At 39.2% G+C, this 23,029-nt stretch overlaps 2 protein-coding genes across 2 annotated transcripts; both read left to right on the top strand.

Moving 5' to 3' along the window:
* The first annotated feature begins 13,694 nt into the window (after window positions 1-13,694).
* On the top strand, window positions 13,695-14,594 carry LOC120458683 (phenoloxidase-activating factor 2-like). The gene has a single exon (XM_039646459.1). The coding sequence runs from the start codon at window positions 13,695-13,697 to the stop codon at window positions 14,592-14,594; it is 900 nt and encodes a 299-aa protein (XP_039502393.1).
* A 1,565-nt stretch (window positions 14,595-16,159) lies between these two features.
* LOC120452991 lies at window positions 16,160-17,365 on the top strand. The gene has a single exon (XM_039637496.2). It carries the CDS (start codon window positions 16,223-16,225, stop codon window positions 17,294-17,296), a length of 1,074 nt encoding a protein of 357 aa, XP_039493430.1. The 5' UTR covers window positions 16,160-16,222; the 3' UTR covers window positions 17,297-17,365.
* The last annotated feature ends 5,664 nt before the right edge of the window (window positions 17,366-23,029 follow it).

Below are 23,029 nucleotides of genomic sequence, written 5' to 3' on the forward strand. Positions count from 1 at the left end.
AATAAATAAAATGACCGGCCTTCGAGACAGAGCAATATTAAATTTGTTATTAAGCTTGTAATTATTTGCTGAGCCGGAAATGTAGGCATCTGCCTGCTCCCGTTGCTTCATTTTAACAGAGCGAATTACGCCCGATGAAAATGAAAATATAAATAAATTATGCAAAAGACAAAGACAATGCGCTCTTTTTTTATTCCTTTCACTGCTTTTCATTCAGGCTGGAGATCTCTCGTTGTCCGCTTATTTCACAGTCAAGTAAACTTTGAAAGAGAGGATACTCGAAAGGACAAAGGAGGTCCAAGGTCCTGAGGCGAGGACCGAGTCTTGCCCTGCACTGAACAAATAGGGGCGATCGCCATTCGAATGCTGGATTAATACCAAAGTCAATAGTTAACTCAGTGGAGTATTTTAACCACATGGCACCTGAACATTTCCCAAATATTCAAACATTAATAACATTTCATGAAATCATTATTATAAACATTGAGAAGTTACTGCATTGAAAAATTCCATAAAATGCGTAATGTTTATATAATTTGTTCGTGAAAAGCTATTAGTAAATGTAGTACCAGAAAACGGTATATTAATTACGCTATTTTACAGGCAAATTAAACATATTCTTTAAGTGCTTTTATTTACGCTGGAATTCTCATTAATTTGTTATGCATTTCTCTCTACGCGTAAATTAACTACAATTGTTTCTGCGACGTCCACTTACATTTAATCTTTGTCTTCATCTGCACACACTTTTCATTCGTTTGGGTCATTCATTGCGCATTCATTTCAGGCCTCATTCATTTCCTTTGCATTTGTTTTGCATTTCTCGTCATTGTTCGCCCTTTAACCTGCCTGTAGCACACTGCCACGCCCCTCGAGTGCTAAAATAAATCAAATGTACGAATGTGTGTGTGGGTCCAAAGAGGAACTGACACAAAAAAACGAACAGAAAAAAATACTAAAAAAGCGAAAACAAATCTTAAATGAAAATTGTAACCGCTGCGGCTGTGCAAAAAGCCATTGGGAAACCGTTGGGAATGAGAAAAACTGCGCGGGGAGGCGGGAAAATGGAGCGGCGGAATAAGGAAAACTGTTGGTAATCTCCAGGCCCACATGTATCGGGCTTGTGGGTTTTGGATTGCGGATTGGGTGGCGGTGGGGGCTTAAGGGTCAGTAATAAATGTCATGATATGAAATTTATTTACGCGCTGCGAAAAACCAAAGCAAAGGAATGCAATAACAACAGAGCCAAGGACCAAGAACAAGAATCGGAAGGACAATACTCATACACCAACACACACACTTACTGTACGCCTTGGCCAAATCGCAAAAGACAATTAAAATGGAATGCCAAAGAAGAATTCCGAAGGACCGAAACGAATGATACAAAACCTTGATTCAAACTTGGCCATTGATAGGAGAAATAATTGCCAAGCGCAGTGGAAATCATATTTTACAAATATTAAGTCATGTCAAGAATATTATGATTAGCTCGATAAACTACTCTAAATCTAAAATTCAAAGAAAAAGAAGAAATAAAACTTCAGATATAATGACAACAAAATTTCTGGTAAAACATACTTATATTATCATCTAAATAAACGTACTAATGCTTTTATAATTGCTTACACCCCTTATACCATATTATACATATAAAATACCGCATTTTAAAAATATTTTGAGGTATACGTCAGCTAACTGAAAGGGCCAAATGTAGGAGCGTCTGAGATTTCCTTGACATCGTCCTTCACAAAGACACCTGCAATTACACACGAGACACGCAAGAAGAGCCGAGCAAATAGAAGCTCAGCTTCAGTGCTGATAGCAAAGTAAATAATACAGATTTTCGCAATTTTTCTGTAATTAACACATGCCCCATTCCAAGGAGAAAATGGGAAAACACCTTCAAAGTCACACATGCCATATATCATGCACGTATCTCGCTCGCTTGTCTGAAAGTTGAGGGGGCGGTCAAAAAGGACTCTCGTACTGCTGCAGGCATGAAACCTGAGACCAGGTTTCTGGAGAAGGGGTAAGGTTAGGGATTGTGGGGTTGTGGGGTGGATTCGCTTAGGCGGTTCTCGGTTAACACATAAAGCACAAAAGTGTTGTCAGCTCGCATCGCATTTTATGAGCTGTTCATGTGAAAGGACATGCAAGCCATCTCCTTGTTATGTTAGTGTTTTGCTCATGTCAAGTTTAAGTGGCACGACTCCCAGCCGAATTGGCATGTTTCGCTTATGGCAATTTGGAACGGAACAATGTTTACAAACTCCCAGTAGTAAAAGGAGTTAATTCGGTAATGAGCCGTCAAAGGAAAAAACGGTAAGAGAAATGTCGGTCATTTGGAGGACAAAATAATATTTTTTTGTGTTGTACTACTTTTCCTATTCAATTTCAAATTATATTTCTTGCTCTGATTTCATAATTTATACTGGTAATTCAAAGTTATCGAAATTAAGATCACCATATTCAGTCCCCAAACTTTCTCAAATACTGTGAATAACACAACAGCTTTATTATATAAAATGCAAATTATTTTGAAATTTAATTTCGTTGTACAATCCAAGTGAGTATTATCAAGTACAGTCACTCCATGTTTTCCCTTCTGCCGTTTTGCATTGACAAGCAAACAAACCCCGAAACTCGGAAAAACTGCAGTGAAAACGGAAAACTTGGGGCTAGGTGTTGTATTGTTGGTGTTGTGGTAACAGGTGTGTTGGAAAAGCTGAAAAACAAGCGAAACGCGCCGAGCTCACAGTCTGTGAAAAAAGTTGATTGTTGTCTGGCTTTGTTTCATTTTAGAATAATTTTAATTCTTTTCTTTTTCATTTCAAAGTTTTATCCACAAATTTACTCTATTATTATTCCTGTATTTGTAAAATCCTATTTACATTGCATAATATTCCGAAAATATGGTAAATCACCCGCTTTGTTTATAGATTTTAAACTAGATGGGTAAAAAGTTGTATTTGTCTGGCAAGCTGGCTAACAATAACTTAATTAAACGCAAGCATTTGTGAAACTTTCAATATAAATAATAAACCTCAGCTATTTTCGAGGTAACATAACCAAACAAAAGCCCCGAAAAATATGAGTACTTTAAAAAGATTTTTACCAAGCCAGACAGCGTCAATCAATTTCGCAACTTTATTAATTAGCTCACAACAAACTTGTTACTGTCTGCATAAGAGATCAACAAACGGTGAACAAAAGGAAATATTTAAAAGTAAAGTCTGGAAAGAGTACAACGCTCATAATAAGCCAATTATAACATTAAAAGCGCGAAAGAATAGAAGCGTATGTGAAAGGTGTGATACGTTATTTAAATTAATTGCAATGTAAGTAATTCGTAGATATCAAGGTCAGGCCGAGTTTGTCAGGTAGTTATTAAGAGCATCGTGGGTCCTAAGAATATTTTCCGAATTTGTTTCAAAGCCTTTTAATCTTTTCAGAACGGAAAAGCGATGAATAGCGCTTCTCCAATTAAACTCATAAATATGAACCCCTTTCCATGCATTTCGTTCACCACCAAAGTTCTTTAAAAACTGTTTGCAAAAGTGTAAAGTGAAAGCAAATATATTTGCAGGCGCATAAAAAACCCATGAAAACTGGCGAGTGACATGTGAAAGGAGTGGAAGGATGTGCATGTGGATATGGACGAGGATGTGGATGTGGCGTAGGATAGCTGGCAGGCAGTTGGGCGTAAACCACTCAAAGGCGCAAATAAATACACCGCCCGCATATAGGAGGTTGGCGAGGTGCTTTGTTTGCCCCGCTGTGTATATGTTTGTGTAGGCTCACGTATGCCCCTGAATGTGTGTGTTAATTTGCCAACAAAGACACGTACACACAGGCAAACAGCGTTTAAGAGATTTGCCAAAAGAGAAAGTTCGCACCTGAAAGACATCCCAGCGCTAAAGTGTTTACCTTGTCATTCCTATTAATTTGTTCGCGCTACATAATGGCTGTGTCAATATTTTTCAAACATTTTCTAAAACGTTACAAGTCCTTGAAAATAGGCACAGGCAGAGCAAAAGAAAATATTATGAATAGGACTTACACATACGAATAAAGGACGTAGATAATTAAACTCATTAGTAAGGCAAAGGAGTGTGGTTTACACCTAAGTCAATGAAAATAAACCGTTTATTTGATTTTTTTAATTTGCTAAAACTGACTTCAAAATGTAATCGATTTTGAATCTTCCACTAGTAAGGGAACTAAGCAAGCAACTGTACAAGCAAATACGCCTAAATTGCGACTACACATGGCCAACCCCGCAGCGGGATAAAATCGCACCGCTGGCAGGCAGGGCATATCAATCAACGTTTTGAAAGGGACTCCATTGTGCGTTAACAAGTGGCACGTTGTCGGATTGATACACAGGCTCAAAAAAGCGAGGAATAGAAAAGCAGGGCAGGGACAAGCCAAAAAGCGAAACCAAGCCAACCATGATGTATCTATAACTGAGCCTTGGCTTTTCCCAACCTTTTGCTAGCTTCAGTTTTGTGCCGAAAGACCAGTCTACTGTACTATCCAAACGACAGTTTTTAGTACACCTGGAAAAAAGTCGTATGTTAATATGCTAATAGTTCTGATAATTCTTTTTGAGACAAAATTTTAAAAATAAAGAAATTTGCTAGATTTAAATCAATTCTATGAGCGTGCAATTTACATTTTCTAAACCATTTCAAGATTCTTCCAGTGCATGATTGTGATTTGCTGTATTTCGGGGTGATTCTTACTCCGCGTGTAGATGCTGGCTGCAACTCAAACATCAACAGTTGCGCTACTACTTGCAGGTTCCTTCAGATGGAGCTGTATCTGCTCTCGTTTAGCGGAGTATGTCACCGACAACGTGGCTTGCACACGAGTTTGGCAGGACAAAAGATGGCAAGCGACTGGGATCCAGGGATAGGCATCCGGGGGATTGTGCTCGAACAAGTCATCAGCCATGTACAGGAAGTTAGTTAGGCGGGCCCAGACTCCCATCCAAGAGCCAGTCTCATTCCCAGTTGTGGCTCTGCCAAAATGACACCAGCGACAAGCTGTTCAAACAGCAAATTACATGCATCCTTGGAACTTGCTTCAAAATATACAGAATGTAAAAAGGACAATCTGACTTTAAGGTCGTCAGCTCACCAGATTTTTTGTACAATTCCCCAATCGTTGGTGGTATTTTGAATATGCCTTCATATTGCATTTTCCACCTTTTTAACCCAGAATATGGCTGATATTGTTGGCGTTGAAAACACATACATACATACTAGTACATCCATATCTGTAGGCCGCGCCCGAGTTTTGCTTTTGGGCTTGTTGAGGCACAAAAGTGCACTCGCCTATTAAAAATCCAACAACTGATAGCACCAGGCGCTGCATACAAAGTAGCCAAGGGAAAAACAACTAGAAAAGCGATGGACAAAACTCCTCAGAACGTGACGGACTCTTAATACTCTTTGTATAAATAACAAGACATTCAAATTAAGAGCTTATTTAAATGATAAAAAAATAGTATTTCAACTATGTAGTACGTTTTCTTTTAATTACTCAATGTCGATTCTTGAATTTCCAAATACATTCTGGTGTACTAATAATCTACTAAAGTCCTTACTTGTAGTAAATTTCACTACATTTTTCCTATCCACGTTTTAATCTTCTTCAACTTTAAAACCATATTTGACCCTCCGAAAAGTGGTTCTTGTTAAATAATATACTTTACTTAAAAGACTATCCAGCTGTACAACACAAAAGGTTGGACTTAGAAAGGAAGTCCAGGGAAAAATAGAAAATGCTACCAAGGAGAGAGGCATAATATGCAGAAAAACAACAATAAACTCTTTGGGGACTTCTTTCAATACATATTAAAGCGAAATATCCTTCCTGCTCTTTAAAATTAAAAGTTTTAGGCAAATATCCTCTCCATTCATTCATCATCGTTTGCTGACTAATTGATTTAAGTTTCCTTTCCAACTCATTAGGTTCTCTAACATACTCGAAGTCGGCAAAATATATGAAAATCATTTTTTACTATTGTGGAAGCAAGGACATGAGGAAAGTTGACGCAAAAGTTCTCGGATAATTGATTTGCATGGGGAATAACCCAATTTGGGTACATACAATCTCTAGCTGGATTGCAAAATTCGGTGGTAACCGAAAGCAACTATAGCACAGAGGTTTGAGGTAAGAGCTTAAAATCTAATTAAATTTATGAAATCTATTACTCCTCGTCGACAAATCTTCAAAATGAATGGATTTTTAATGCTTTAATGTTATGCAAAATATTATTAAACTAGATATTATTAAATATTTTTTTCTTTCATTATGGAACGGCGATATGTTAAAGCCGACCTTTCATTGTACACAACTTATAGCAAATAAACACATCATACGTTTTTATTACAAAAATTGTGTCAAACATTTTTGATAAGCATCAGGCATTGTACATCAGTGAAAAAAACGACAATAATACATAGCACAAAAAAGAAGCAAATTGTCTACAAAATGGTTGACAGGCAATTTGCCTATACACATTTTCCCACCCAAATGTTTCGTCATTATACTACCCGAATTTCCCTCTGCCTTTCAGCTTTTCCTAACATGTGAAATGAGCAATTTTCACATATTTGTATGACAACATTTATGCCACACACTCAGACGAAGCTGAAGCAACATTAAGTCATAAAAATAAATAGTTGGACGGAGAGAGCGACGATATCGAGCAGTTATATTCGAAACGGAGTCAAGGCAACGCCTCATTTGGGAAATGGTGCCCTAGAAAGGCACCCAGCCCCTGGTTTTTTAATGCTGATGGGGCTGCTCTGACACCACCCACTTCAGTTGACGGCGATAGTGCAGCCGTAAAATTCAGACTATTTCTTTGTATAATTTGTCAACAAATAGATTTTTATTAGAAATATGCTAAGAACGTAACAATTGGGAACAAATAATTTTTATTTCTAAATTGTAATACGAAAGTCAAAATGAAGAATATTTGTTGTACATACTATAAATATTCAGTATCAGTCATATAAACTTTTATCCTTAAGCTCTATCAACTATAAAATTATTGTCTAATAAATAGACATCGTCCGTTTTACCAACTTCTTAAAACTTCATCGATTCATTTTTTATATGAAAAGAATGAAGTCAAAAAAAAAAATCGCAAAACTCTCTTCTCGATGTTGCAGACAAATTAAAAGTAAGCACGGCAAAGTTTCAACTAAAATATGTAGGAAGTCCAGAACAAACTTACTGAAAATACTAGGAAATGAACTTCAAAATAATCCCAACAAGACAATTAGTAATCGTAGGGGAAAATCGGGAGGCGAGTGCAAAAGTGCTTGAGCTCGGACATATAATGAACAGGCCATGTCAAAGTTGCACTCGGCGGTGGCACTTTATAATTTTGTTTTGCTTCCCGCTTAATCGCTCCCCCGAGAACAATGCATCCTGGCTTGGTCCTGGCCACGTCAGGCGCCACGCCTGGATGCTCGACACCCGGCAATGTTGGCAGCATCACCGGATAACTGTCGAACGAATTGATATTGTTTACTTTTAATTAAAAGCATTTTGCTTCGCTGGCTTCTAGCCACAGCACATTGAGCAGCTCTCCGGCAAGGACACGATTTCACATCGATGACTGACAAGGAGCGAGATTCTAGTTCCTAACTGCAATCACAAACAAGTAAACTGAGAAAAAAGCATGCCAATGTGATTGATCTAGCAGCCACAGCCTGTGATTTCAAGGTTTATATATGCATTTTTTGATTTTTAAGTTAGCAACTTAAAAGTTATTGTAATTAAAAATAGGAAAGGTAAGCTGTTCCCTCCGTGTGAATGCTTTTTTAATCTAAGTCATTGGCTTCTCAACTTCCACCTCAAGAGACTCTGATGGCCGTGTCTTTTCTATTGAAAATCGAACTGTCTATGTCAATAAGTTACTTTTGATGCATTTCACGATATCTTAGCTTTTAAAGATCCATGCTATTGTTACACTTCTTGGTAACGTTTAAGATAAAATCGGACATTTTACCAATCATGAGATTTAACAGAGAAACTTAAAGCATTAGCCCTTGAAAATGTCAGGCTGGAATTCAACATATTTTATGTCCATTTTCTTCCGACTTATAATTAAAATCCTGGCGCCAGGCATTAACCTTTTTTAGACGCCTTGAACACAAGTTTTTCCACCGAAAGTGTTTAGTTGTGAAAAAAATGTGCTTAAGAATTTATGTTGAGAAAAGTTCTGTCGCCATCAAAGTAATCCAAAGTCTTCGTGAGTCTTTACCAAAAAAGTTTATCGTAGTTTTCGTGGAGGCCTATCTCTTTAAAGTTTCACCTGCCCAGATAAAATCGCAAACTTCTGCGTTCATTTCAAAATTAATTAAACGTTTAAGACTGTCCCGGTGCCACTCTTGAATAAGTAAACTTCGTAGAGATTTCGATTGGCGAGGGACAATGGCAACATTTAATTGGGGCTCTCGATAATAATTGGCCACAAGCCGCTTAAGGTGTACTCACGAACATTTTTGCCGGCATCCTAAAGCTCGCAGACCGGAAAATTCAGCACAAAATCCATGCAGCTTTTTGTGTGCCGGGACTTTAGTCAACTTATCGCCGAGAACAGTGTATACTTATAATGCTATATAAGTTTATACTTACGCTGGTATTACGTTTTCTTACCCCTCTAAGGCAGTTTCCTATGTCGCAGACTAAGCGGCTTAAACAATAAACTTTATTTTGTCTGCAATTGATATCTTTTCTGTCAGACTCAAAAGCCAATAAATAGTAATAAATATAAATAGCCATCGGATGACGAGGTTCAGTTACAGGCTGATAGGGGGATTCATTGGAAAATGTATATGTGGAAAAATATAAATATACTCGGATATAAATAAATTAGTTGATTGTGCTGACTTTGCATCACATATTTAAGGAAATATGCTTCGCTATTAAAAAGATTGTAAACAATCTTAAAGAATGTATTGTTTTAAGTAATTAAAACTCACAACTGCTTCCATTAATACCATGCACTATTTATTGGTAAGGGCAACCACTTTTAGTAAAAGTCAGAAATTGTCTGAAACCATATCATATCCGAAATTACGCCGACATGGGACTAATTAGACGGCTCTTGCAATATTAAGCCGGCCGAAAACATAATAGGTATAATCAGTGGACTGAGCCAAATCAAACCATAAAATTAAACTGCAAGCTCATCGAAATGTTCATACATGAACTCGGCAATGCAGTTTGATTGATAAACCCCATGCTGGGCTGAAACTGGATATAATGAAGTAACCCGACCCACGATTTCGAACCCAACTCCGACCAATCGACAACACTTCATGCAATTTGCAGCAAATCAAACTAAACATCATATGCGTATACTCGATATTGGTGTGCAGGCTTGTGTGTTTTGCAAATAGTTTGCGCAGATTTTAGCAGTAAAATAAATTGTTCCAATTTATACTGGAAATGGTAACGTTTGGAATTCGTGGGGAAATAACCCACGGCAACTATCGGAAAACTGTTTCAAATAAATACAATGTAATTATTGAGCCGTACAATGCACTCATACACCCATCTATCCATTCACATACAAATGCAATCAGGAATTTCGTAATTATATTTGGGAAGCTGTTAATCACAAAATGCGCGGCCTATGCAAATATCACATCCAGGTAAACTGCAGCCTTGAGCAGAATTCACAATCTGAATAATGTATGCTCTTTAATAAGAGGTAGCCGAGTTCCTGATGAACCTTGATATTTTCCACAACAGTAATGAAGTTATAAAATATCCATACTCTTATTTGTTGCATTTTTATAATAAATAACACTTAGTTTACCTAAAAAACATTTTGCAGGTATACTATCTAGTTCTTTTAGAAATAAAACAATGTATTACAAAGTGGTATAACATACTTAAAACCAACTTGGATTAGAGAAACAAAGTGTCGTGCGATACACTTTTAACCGACAACGCTTGCGTTTGCATAAATATTTTATCACTTTATTATACGGACTCCAATACAGAGTTTTGGCACTTTAGCTGTGGCAATTTGCATATGGTGGCCCAGCGCAGTAGCTTGCATATTGGGAAATTAACCAAATACGCCGCTGATTTGTTGAAAATTCTGTTAATTTATTTGTTTATCGAATATATATGTATGTATGGGGCGTTCGAGCCTCTTTCGCATATATGTAAACATATGGCATAATAAGTGAGCGTATGCAAATTACGATGCCGCCTTTATACACATGGATTTCATGTTTGCAGCATGGCAGTCATTCGTTTATTTGCCGGTGGCCCCTGTCAACATTGTGACAGCAAGCTTACACGCTTAAAAATTTTAATTAGAAAAGCTGTAAAAATATATCATGCATTTTCACACATTTTGCAGGAGTCCGGCAGTCGCAAGTATAATGTCTAAATGCTAACAGAATATAGCCAGTGACATACGAGTATATGATGTAAATAAATTTTGGTTAAATATTTTTAAAAATAGTAATAATATAATACTTTCGACGATCAAAACGAGTGACTTAGCCACTTAAGTCCCCTGATTAATTCGATATCGCTGCCAATTATATTCGAAGTCAATTGGCCAAAAATCCCTCCACTTATTGAGTCGATGGAGCGTTCTGCGACGAGAATTAAGCCCCAGATGCCAAAAGGTGTGAATCGGTTATCATTGGCGTTAAGTACCGCCACGTCCACGTCACGCCCTCTGCGAAATTCCTCCCCTGGGCGGTGTGTACGGATAATATTGCTGATGCTCTTGCGATGCTGCCGCAAAATTCAATCAATATAATTGCAACACTTTAGCAAGGGACTTTGCCGGGATCACACACACCCACATGCACACAGGTGTATGTGCCACGTATACGATATATAGTTCAATTCACCTACACCTGCACACTTCCTAACTGTGAATGTAGCCAAGGCAAATTGCGTAAACAATGTAAAGCGTTTCAAATTTATACGTCGGACCCAAAAACTTGCCCCAAAGAAACCGGCGACAACAGCAACTGATGACGAGCTAAAAAAGCAGTAAAACGACCCAAACATAAACCAGAAAACGTGTGCTTGTGTGTAGAGGAAAGTGGCAAATATAGAAAGAGACGACATTCGTGTATTTTCGCCCAGAAGTTTATGCACTTAATTAAGCCCCAGCTACCATAGAGGATACACTCGAGAATGGTTCACTGACATAAATCAATAGAAAGGTGCGCTCTATTATACAAAACGTAAAATAACCATGCGCAGAACTTAAAATTTATATTTCACTATAGGTTTTATACATTCATTGTTTAGTCAATTCGTCCGCACTAAAATGTAACTTAATCGATTTTCACAGTGCATATACATAGAATAGAAGTAGACACAACAACTGTGTTGAGTGGAACGAAGATAGAGGTCCTCGAGTACATTCGCCTTAAGGTCCCTGGAACAAAGTTTGCCATTTCGTTGGGTGGACGTAAAATGTGTCGCAGAATTACTCAAAACTCGAACTCAACTTTTCACCCACACACATGCATTGCAAGGAAAGGAAGTGGAAAGTGTGGTGAACTTGTACCCACAGCTGTGACTTTGAAAATACATTCAATCATTTTCTGAAAGTTTCCCCGGATACGTACTTTATTTATAGTTTTCAGCTGAGAGAACGGCCCCTCCTCGTCCAAAGTAAATCCAATTAAATGTATATTTATTAATCAGCCATGCACAATTTATGCTTTGTTTACTTCAAAATAAGGTTAACAGTCTAATTTGCCTAATGGTCCCAGGTCATGATGCGTTTCACGCCTAATTAATACAACCAATTGGTTTAATTTTTGTGGCTGTCAGCATTAAATTAATTTCATATTTAGCGAATAATATTTCTTGCGAAAAATAAAATGCCCATTGCTAGTGTTACACCAAGCGGGCAAAAAAACCAATTTCGTTTTATCATGAAGTAATTAGCAGGTTAAAAGAATGGGAGATTAAACTAATACAAAACAGTAGTGTATATGTAATAAGAGAGTCACAAATTATTAATTTGAGGAAAGCATATTTAATTTAATGCCGATATATTGGCCTTAAACCCTTTTTTTTTTAATTAAAGATTAATTATAGATAATTAAACTAATAACATGTAAAATAAATTCTTTTATTTTAACCGTGTATGTCACCATTGAAAAAACACTTCCATTTAATTAAATGCATTACAATAAGATTGTATACACTTTTCTTAAACAGATCGTTATGATTAAAAGGTAATGCAATACAAATCCTCAAAATTCAGTATGCACTTTATTAGATTTGCTCGCTCAGCGTTTTGCTTATAAAATCCCTCATTGCTGATTAGAGAACGGCGCATTCGCCTTGATATTATTTTCTTATTCTTATATAAATCCATTTGAAATGCAACTTTCGCGCTAACGCATAAATCTTCAGCACAAATTGCAAACAAGCAGGGCAGGGGCTGAATGGCCTGAAAAGAAGGCAGCAAAGCGTAGCTGCGAAGCAGTCGAAGCATGTGTTGTGCCACTCCACGTACACATATACACACAGATGTGTACTATATAAAAGTGTGTATCCAGATGCCTGTTTGTATATATATTGTCGCAACATCAGTCAGGATTAGTTGTAGAAGTTTACCAGTACGACTAGTGGCCCCATCTTGTTTGCCATGCTGTAACCGTCACACAGAACGCTCCAACATGCTGCCAGTTGTACCGCCCATAACCCACAGCCCAGCGCTTTCTCCCCTCCCAGCTCCCACTCTCCAACCAAAACAGCCACCCAGCCACCCAACCACCCAGCCACACAACCACCCACCTCCCAGCCGCTGCTGGTAGCCTTGTCCTTGTGTTGTGTCTTGTCTTGTTGAAGTTTTCTACACTGACGTTGTTGTAACTGGCTTTGGCTGTTTGTCTTGTCTATTCCATTCCATCGGAATGTGTGCCGGGGTAGTTGCTCCCATTTTGTTTGCTTAACTCATTTCCGTTGAAAAGGCCATAAAAATTAGTTAGGTAATTGCACCGAAAGTTCCACTAAACCTAAAATTCAAATCTTTCATAATAGCCCAATTCAGAGAGCTCAATTCAAGAGCTCGATATTCAAACGGCCATTCGACCTGACATACGGAAATGGCCGGATGCCGAGTCGATCTTGTAATCGTGATCGAAAATATATATATATGCTCTCTATTGGGTTGGAAACGGAACTCCGAACTCCGAACTGATAAATACTTTTCAACGAAATCAAGTGTACCCTTTTACTCTACGAATTACTGGTAAAACAACGACAAACGTATATAATGCAATCCATTCATCGGTCAGCGATTAAAATTTTAAAGAAATCAGAACCTCTTACTATTTGTTTTTGTGGAATATCACTCTTTTAAAGCCAGTTTGCATTGTACAAGTGACGAGAATGGATCTCATGTACAGGAAAATTTCTATTTTGTGCCTGCTCCTGGCTTTGTATGATTCTGGTGCAACTCCTTGCTGGGATTTTATGAAAAACACGTGTGTGGCGAGGCATCTCTGCAGGATCGGCGCAGAAACTGAATTCCCCGTCTGTCAGTTACGCCATCTAAGCAAGGTATACTGGGAATGTCCTCCTACGCAAATCTGCTGTCACAAATCGAATGTGGTAATAGTCGTAAAATGGATTAAGCTAAACTGGTGACATAAAATAACCGAATGCATTTTAAGCTTATAGGTCAAGTTCCGAAGTTTGATCCCTCGCGTCCACTTCAATGTGGCCACGTTAACAGTCCAGAACTGACCTCCATGATGAAGGGTAATCAATACACAGCCCGAGAGGCGGAAGTGCCATGGATGGTGGCTCTTCTGTATGCTAGAAATCATCTTTATTTTGCTGGCGGCTCCCTAATTGCTCCAGATGTTGTGCTAACAGCGACTTCCATCACAGAAAAACTAAACGAAGACCAGCTAGTTGTAAGGGCTGGCGAATGGGACTTGCTAACCAAACAAGAGCAAGGACAACATGAGGATGTGCCCATCAGGAAGATTGTACGACACATTGCCTTCAATAGGGCAAATGGAGCCAACAATGTGGCCCTTTTATTTCTCAAAAGACCGCTGGACCTGACCCACCATATAAACCTCATTTGCCTGCCACCATCGAATCGCAACTTTATTTATAACCGTTGCATTGTCAGTGGCTGGGGTAGGAAGAACTTAGAGGACAACGCCTACATGAATGTTCAGAAGAAAATTTATGTGCCATTGGTGAACAGATCTAGTTGCCAGCGACAACTAAAAGGATTCTTGGGGGCAAGCTTTCATCTCGATAACAGCCTGATGTGTGCCGGCGGAGAGATTGGCAAGGATTCGTGCAAGGGCGATGGAGGTTCCCCACTGGCCTGTCCCCTCCAAAGCGATCCTTATCGATATGAGCAGGTGGGCATCGTCAACTATGGATTAGGATGTGGAAGTGCTGTTCCTGCTGTATACACTGATGTTTCAAAAATGCGGCCCTGGATTGACTACCAGATCCAAGAGAACGCATTCGCTTATCAACAGCTAAATGCAGGAGATGGACAAAAACTAAGAAGTGAATACCTTAGAAACTTGTAATATAAGTTCTGTTCTTAAAAATAACAGATATTTATTTAAAATTAGAGTAGTGATTATATTACCGGAAAGTAAAAGTTATTAAAAAATAAGGATATTTCCGAACCGTTCGTCCGAAAACATTTAATTCCAATATCAACCAGCGTGGGACGTTGGGTATTAATTAGCTAAAACAGCTAGTTCATATAACAAGCTGCGTTCATTCTGCTACTTTCGGCTAATTGTGGACTTGGGGTCGTTTCATTGATTTATGGATGCTAATTTCAACGCATGGCGTTCAAAGTATTAAATAATAAACTCTATTCCTTCAGGAGCCTCTCGATCCCGCTGTTTTTCCGATTCCCCGCCATTAATCCACCCTCAACGTAATCTTCCTTGGGCTCCTGCTCCTGCTGAGCTGCAGTGTCGGTCGAGATGAGGCGCCATGCAATATGAGACCATAGGAAAGAGCTCCCTTTCTGGTCGCCCGGCAGACTTCACAAGTGTTTCCCTGGATTTTATGAACCAGTTTCGAACTTGGGCGGGAGTTTTCTCCTTCCCCCTGGATGTGTAATTAAATTAAAGGCGTAATGCAATACAGCTGGCAAACTTTTTGCAGCGGTTATTTCCTTGGGTTCTCGTTGCTGTTTGCTCTTTTGCCCGCCAGTAGCCGTCGTCGCTTCTCCAGACAGGCATTAAATTTAATTAATATCTTCCGTTTTTTAACAGACTGCGGTCTTCAAAAAAATTTGATACCGTTCCCTGTTTTTCTTGTTTTGTGAGACGCTATTTTTTCATGCATTTCTCACCCCTGTCTTTGGGAATGTTTGAAAATATTATTGGCAAACCTTGTAAACGTTAGATGACACTTTTTTTCCTTAGACGATTTGCGGATATCTGAAATAGAACTTCCGAAAATATATTGTGCTATTAAAATATATATTTATATCCTTTTATCGTAGAGTAAAAGGGTATACTAGATTCGTTGAAAAATATGTAACATGCAGAAGGAAGCGTTTCCGACCATATAAAATATATACATATATTCCTGATCAGGATCAAAAGCCGAGTCGGTCTGGCCATGCCCGTTTGTCCGTCTGTCCGTCCGTCTGTCTGTCCGTTAAAGCTAGAAAGTTCAGATTAAGCATACAGACTCCAGAGACATAGACGCAGCGCAAGTTTGTCGATTCATGTTGCCACGCCGACTCTAACGCCCATAAGCCGACCAAAACTGCCTTGCCCACACTTTTGAAAAATGTTTTGATATTTCTTCATTTTCTTATTAGTATTGTAAATTTCTATCGATTTGCAGAAAAACTGTTGGCCACGCCCACCCTAAGGCCCGCAAACCGCCCAAAACTGCCACGCCCACACTTTTGAAAAATGTTTTGATATTTTTCATTTTTTTCTTAGTATTGTTAATTTGTATTGATCTGCAGAAAAACTTTTTGCCACGCCCTCGCTTACGCCCACAAACCGCCAAAAACGTTCAGTGTTGTAATTTCTCTTCGCATTTCTAATCAGTTTAGCCTTGCTTATTAATTTAGAATCACTTTGACATTTCAGCGGAAATTCAGATCTTAATTCAGAATCACTTGCACGTTGCTGGTAAACCGGTCGTATCAAGCTAAATAAATTATAACAATTAAAAAATGGATTCAAAAAGCAATGTAACTCCACCAGGAAATTCAGCAGCTAAGAGTGCAGTTCGCAAGATCCCCGAGGAGTCCTCAATATCCACTGACCATCCGGTGGCCACATCTACGCCAACTTATATGACACGCAACCGACAAAGGCTTTTATCGCTCCAAATGGATTCTGAAGCATTCACATCGGGGAATTCGTCATTGGTGGATCGAGTTCCACCAACATTCGGGCATATTCGAGGCCGAAAGGGTATTCATGATCCTAGTACTCCAAATACTCCTAAACTCCCAAGGACTAGAGCCCGTAATTTACTGAATACTCCAGTGCGTGTTACCCCAAGTAATAATACCCCTTTTAACACCCCTCGGAATTCTGGTAAGACAAAGACCCCGGCTCAAAAGAAAACCACAAAGAAAACTCCGGCGAAAACGCCAAAAAAGACGCCAAAATCTTTACAACCGAATTTTTCAACGAAGTTGCAAAACATAGAAACAAAATCACCATTAAAATCAGCAAATCCATTTAAATCCTTACCAGTATTGAAGCCGAAAACGCCCACATTGGAATCACCGATTGAATCAACCGAGATGGCACAAAAAGAATCAATTGTATTACCCATTTTACTGCCAACAGAAACCCAAAAGATGTCCCCATCGAAATCCCCGAATGTGTTATCAATCGAAGCACCTGTTATGCTATTAATGAATTCGCCAAAGCAGTCGGTGAAGTCCGCACTTAAGCGAGCTGTGTCAAGTAAAGAAAATTCTCCTAACGCCCATTTCTCTAAAGAGGTATCCAATGAGAAGAATTCCGATGCTGAAGATATATCGGAACCGCCTCCAAAACAGGCTCGTCTACATATCTTGCAAGTCAATTTGGGATCTCCATTCTCGATGACGCGCAGCAAGAAACTTAAGTCAATAGCAGAAGATCTCAATGATAAAAACCTAGAATCATATGAAGCTCCTCCTGTTAATCTAAGCCAAATGAACACAAGTGTGGTAATGAAGTCTCTTGAAACCGCCGAATGTTCTACAACAGAGAAAAAAAAATTGAACAACAAATGTTTTATTTCGTAAGGCCATCAAAGCTTTACTAAATAAAAGCATGACTTAAAGCGAAAAAATAATTATACCCGTTACTCGTAGAGTAAAAGGGTATACTAGATTCGTTGAAAAGTATGTAACAGGCAGAAGGAAGCGTTTCCGACCATATAAAGTATATATATTCTTGATCAGGATCAGTAGCCGAGTCGATCTGGCCATGTCCGTCTGTCCGTCCGTCTGTCTGTCCGTCTGTCCGTCTGTCCGTCTGTCCGTATGAACGTCGAGATCTCAGGAACTACAAAAGCTAGAAAGTTGAGATTAAGTATACAGACTCCAGGGACATAGACGCAGCGCAAGTTTGTCGATTCATGTTGCCACGCCCACTCTAACGCCCACAAACCGCCCAAAACTGCCACGCCCACACTTTTGAAAAATGTTTTGATATTTTTTCATTTTTGTATTGGTCTTGTAAATTTCTATCGATTTGCAAAAAAACTTTTTGCCACGCCCACTCTAACGCCCACAAACTGCCCAAAGCTGCTACGCCCACACTTTTGAAAAATGTTTTGATATTTTTTCATTTTTGTAATGGTCTTGTAAATTTCTATCGATTTGCTAAAAAACTTTTTGACGCGCCCACTCTAACGCCCACAAACCGCCCAAAGCTGCTACTCCCACACTTTTGAAAAATGTTTTGATATTTTTTCATTTTTGTATTAGTCTTGTAAATTTCTATCGATTTGCCAAAAAAACTTTCTGCCACGCCCACTATAACGCCTACAAACCGCCAAAAACTGTCTTTAAGACTCTCCTTCTCCCTTCCACTAGCTGAGTAACGGGTATCAGATAGTCGGGGAACTCGACTATAGCGTTCTCTCTTGTTTTTCTACTTGGTTGGGGAGGATAATAAGATTTTTATAAGATTGCCAACCAATATTCTGAATTGGTAGATTCCATATATCAATGGTACACTGTGAGGAGTCTTAAAACTCCCCACAAATCCGGGTGCAGGAGATCGGCCTAGCAACAGCGAAGACGACTGGGAAAAGGGAAATAGCGGGATCCACGCGGCCTATAAAGGGACGGCGCAGGCGCAGCTCGGGACATTCGGGACTCGTAGGTCATAAATGCAAGCGCAGTGTAAGGGCGCAAGTCGCGCAGTCAGAAAACGGGCGTGCGGCCGGACAGTCGGAGCAGATTCAGAAGGTGTGGACACAGTCAGTCAGAAAAAGTACTCGGGGATCTATACGGTAAGTCAGAAATAGTTCGCGGAGGTCGACAGTGAGACAGTGAAAGTACGCGGAGCGATACGGGGAACATGTGAACGACAAGTGAGTGTCGAAGTTCGAGAGCGCTAGCTTAACTCACGGACGATACATCCTGCCCCCATATCATCCTAAGCCCCGTACGAGCCAGGAGGTGCTCCGTTGGCAGAAGCGACGAGTGCCTGGTATACAGAGAAGGGACGGTGGAGTCAGTGGTCGGCAAAGGTGGTTCGGGGAAGAGCGTTAGCTTGACAGCCGGCACGGATACGCCGTCGAGAGTGACGCGGGACCCGCGGAAGAAGGAGGACGAAGGAGCGACGACGCGCATCCCAAGGTGAGGATCGCAGGATTCCCTTTGGTCAAGCGTCACTAAATAAAGGCTATTCTAATAAGAAACTCTGTCTTTTCTTTGGTCGGGCATTCACACAAATCTTAAATCAGTTCGATACAACACAACCATTGTTTTTGGTTTTCCTAAGTAAAGATTATCAATGCGACGCAGCAGGCCTTAACAACTGATTCCTTTGCCGAGTTCTAGCACTAGCCTGATTATATAATCTACACTTTTGCAGACAATAAAGTTCTTTCAGCTCACTTTGTAAGCTGGCAAAATGCACAGAAATGGCATTATCACGTTGCACACAGCTAATTTGCAAGCAACGGACGAGGAGGTGGAATATAGTCATAGACGAGAACGGGAACGGGGTACAAAAAGATCGGCCAAAGGGAAAACAAAACTGAATTATATTTGCACAATAAACTTGGCAGCCGCCGTCTCTCTATATTATTATTCTGCCAGTTGTTTTTTTGTAGCTGTGTGTTCTGTGTGGGCAATAGTAATAAGATGCAAGCACACCAAGCATTCCTTTTACACAATTTTCCTTTCCCACCCGCCAAATGACACTCTGGAAAATAAAGCCCTGGTCAAATTAAAATTTATTATAAATTAAAACATTTCTTGAAAAAGAATTATATGTTGTTGGTGCATGTGGTTGATAGAAAAATAAAAATAAATAATTTAATTCAATACAGATTGATATTTACAATTGAATAAATCCTTGTGCCTATAATTTATCGCTAGATATTACTGCAAAAAAAGACAAATTTTCCTCAGTGAGCAATGAAAATGCGGTAAAAAAGGCGCAAGAACTGCGGTTCAATGGGAGAAACACTTTTGGGTTGGGATGGTTGGGTGCATGTAAAGAAATTTGCATGGATTTTGAACGTAATAAGCGAAATGTGACTGCAAAATCCAATTTGTAATGAGAAAAGTAGTGCGAATTGTCTGTGCATCTGTGTGCGCGGTAGCTACAAAAATATTGCAGCATATTTCTAGGCGTATTTATGGGTTGCGCTTAGTTTGCCGTCACATAGCATGATGGTTGTCGTGGACTAAGCGGGCGAGGGGCAAGAGGGCGAGGGGGCGAGGGGGCGATGGGGCTAGGAGGCGTGACAGGGGCTGGGGACTGAGCGCGTGCTGAAATTATGCAATACAATTATGCGAACAGGCCTGCAACTCGGCGCTTGCATGTGTGCAGCACTGTATGTGTGTGCTCTGCGCCTCAAAACGTGACTTGTTTTTGGTAGGCTTACGCTGGGGATCCCCCAATTTGTTTGCGGCTGCTCCGTGGTGTTTTTCCTCATTTTATGCTGGCCCTGCAACTACAAAGGGATTTGTTTTGAGAGCAGTGGATAAGTTTGTGGACCAAAGTGCACAGCTGCACACTGGGAAAACAAAGTTTTCAAACTATCCCCTAGTATTCAAAGGTTTAAGTTATAGTTTCATAGTTTATGGAATACAACCTATTATAATTATGTATTAGGTTTTTATTAGTTTAATTCACATGATGAAATGAAACTAAAAGTTATATGAACATCTACATTTCAACTGAAAATACTGGTTCTCGACATGAAAAAGTGGATATGAATTTGCTTTGATTCTGCTCATTGTGCACAGCCATTTACATTTAGTCTCTCCATTTAAAAATAATTTCCTGCACGCGCTTGAAAGTATGCTATAATTCACACGTAGCACAAACAACTGGTCAGGACCTGCGGTGGTCAAAAAGGAACGGGAAAAGGCCTTCCTGTTTACAATTCATAAGCAATTTCGGACTGGCGACAAGGCGAGTCCGAGGTTCCCATGTTGGGAAATCAACCTCAGCACCACACGATTTTTAATTATTTTGTTGCATTTTCATTTCAGTTCTGTGCTTTGTTTTGCTTACCCAAATAAACAAGGTCCAATGGTCGCCTGTTTTTCATGGGGAAAAAGAATACGGGCTTCTCGAGGATGGCATTGCGCGTTCCTTGACCGTGTATTCTCTTTTGTATAATTACAAAACGTGATTTTCTTTTTGTTTAGTTCTATTTTTTTTTGGTAGACAACATTTCACGGTTTATGTTAATTTTTTGTCCTTGTTTCTTAGCTTAAATTATTGTGAGCTCCTCAAATGGCCAGTTTTGGTTGTATATTTGTTTTTTCAGAGGACAGCGTATTGTCGCAGCTGGTATGCTTCAGAGGTGTCATAAAATAAAAATTCATAAATATGTACTGCACGTTTTATTAGTTTCTACTACCTTGGCGACGTTGGCCTATCACTGAGGTAACTGAAGCATATTTAAATACTCTACCACTAATATATTTTAAAGTACATACTGCGCTGTTAATAAATGAAAAAGTAAATGTAGAAAGCCAAAAATCAAACAATTTGGATCGAAATCAAGTTTAAATATCAAATATTTCAATATTTTGCAGTATTCTACTGCAGTGTTTTATTTATTTACCTTCGAGCAGTAATGCCATTGTCAATAATTAATTTGAAGTAAGTATATAATGCAAGCCAACTAGTAAATTCCGTAATTTAATTTGACAGAAATTTAGATGGAATGTCTACCAATCTAAACTCGATGTTCTCGTATTCATGTGTTGACTTCGCTTTGGTCATTGATGTCAAATTAAATCAATCATACGCGCTGTGTACCCAAGAAAGACATCATTTAACATAAACGGAGCTTCGATCGATACACAGAAGGTGAAATTCAGACCCATTGAACCGAAAATGCGACGTCAAGCAATTTCATGCCAGCGAAAATCTTTCAAAGTTAATTTTCAACACACGAGAACACAGAGGAGTCAAGACAGCTACTCAGGTACGAGAAAATTGTACGACTTCAAAGCGTCAATAAGCAGACAAATATAGACGAAAAGCGTGGGATGGGGGAGGGGGGGATATGTTGGCCAGCTAAACCAGGTGGGCGCGTCCAATGGAAATGGCCCGGCTGTCTGGCAAACAAGCAGACTGATAACGGAAGCTGGCAATGCACGTGTTTACCTCTCGATATTTGCCGGCTGCCATGGAAAAGGATGTCCCCGCCACCTCAACTTCTGACGCCCACCCACCCACTCTCAGTCTGTCTCTGTCTGTTTGTTCTGTCGCAGGACGATAATGACGATAACCGGGGAAGGGAGGTGGAACTGGTGGAATCGGGGAAAGGGGCAAGCAACACCGCCTCTGGCCGCTGCTGATGTCACACATTCATGGTCATTTTGCTGAGTCAATCGTTTGAAAAATTTATGTTGCCTTCAAAAGCAAAATTTGCCATCACCGTCGTTTGATTCTCGGCATTGGAGGCAATCACAGTGGTGAGACATGGCTAAGATGATCTGTAAATTTTCGGAATCTTCCGAATAGTGCCTAATAAGTACTTAAAGCCTTATTGTATGTTTTATGTTATTATATCCCTATATAGTAAAACAATTTCAAAAGCTTTTTTGTAATTTTATTACTTTGTATCCCTAATATCCTAACTAATAGAATATTTTTTAAATATAGGCCTAATTTATTTGCCATGTTTGTAGATATACTTTGGTATACCTAAACAAGATAATTAAGGGTAAGTTAGTTAAGATAACTGATGAAAAGTAAACATATACGATAAACATTGGGTCAGAAGTAATCCTTATAAATTATACCACTGTGCGACTGCGAGTCAGAGAGAGAGAGAGGTATATAGCCGAAAAAGGGAAGGAGATAGTCAATAGATGCGGTTCATTTAACTTGACTGAATGTGCATCGCCTGCTAACCTGCCTCCGTTCGCATTGTCTCCTTGGCAGTCTGGTCGGATCGGGTTTCAGCCTTTTCGACCATGGCCTCAAACTCAATTCGTGTTTATGAAGTGCCGATGTGTGTGTGATTTAATTGGAATTTGATGCACTTTTCAATGTATGCCGTCTCAGTCAGCAAAAGTGTTTCACTACACATCAGTCATGTTTAACCACTTAATTATGACACTTTGGAGAAAACATTTGTTTTAAGATGACTTAGAGAAGGGATGCGAATATTTTTACGTGCAATTGCTGATTAGCTGGTCATGTGAGTATATTAGTATTTACAATGTCGTGTTTTAAACAAATATTGCACTAGGCGAATGTAAACTTAAAGTTCAGTTTGACACGATATTTAGTTGTTGAAGTAGTCACTTAATTAAAAGGAAATA

This window comes from Drosophila santomea, chromosome 2L (assembly GCF_016746245.2).
Source record: "Drosophila santomea strain STO CAGO 1482 chromosome 2L, Prin_Dsan_1.1, whole genome shotgun sequence".
In the NCBI taxonomy this organism is placed as follows: Eukaryota; Metazoa; Arthropoda; class Insecta; order Diptera; family Drosophilidae; genus Drosophila; species Drosophila santomea.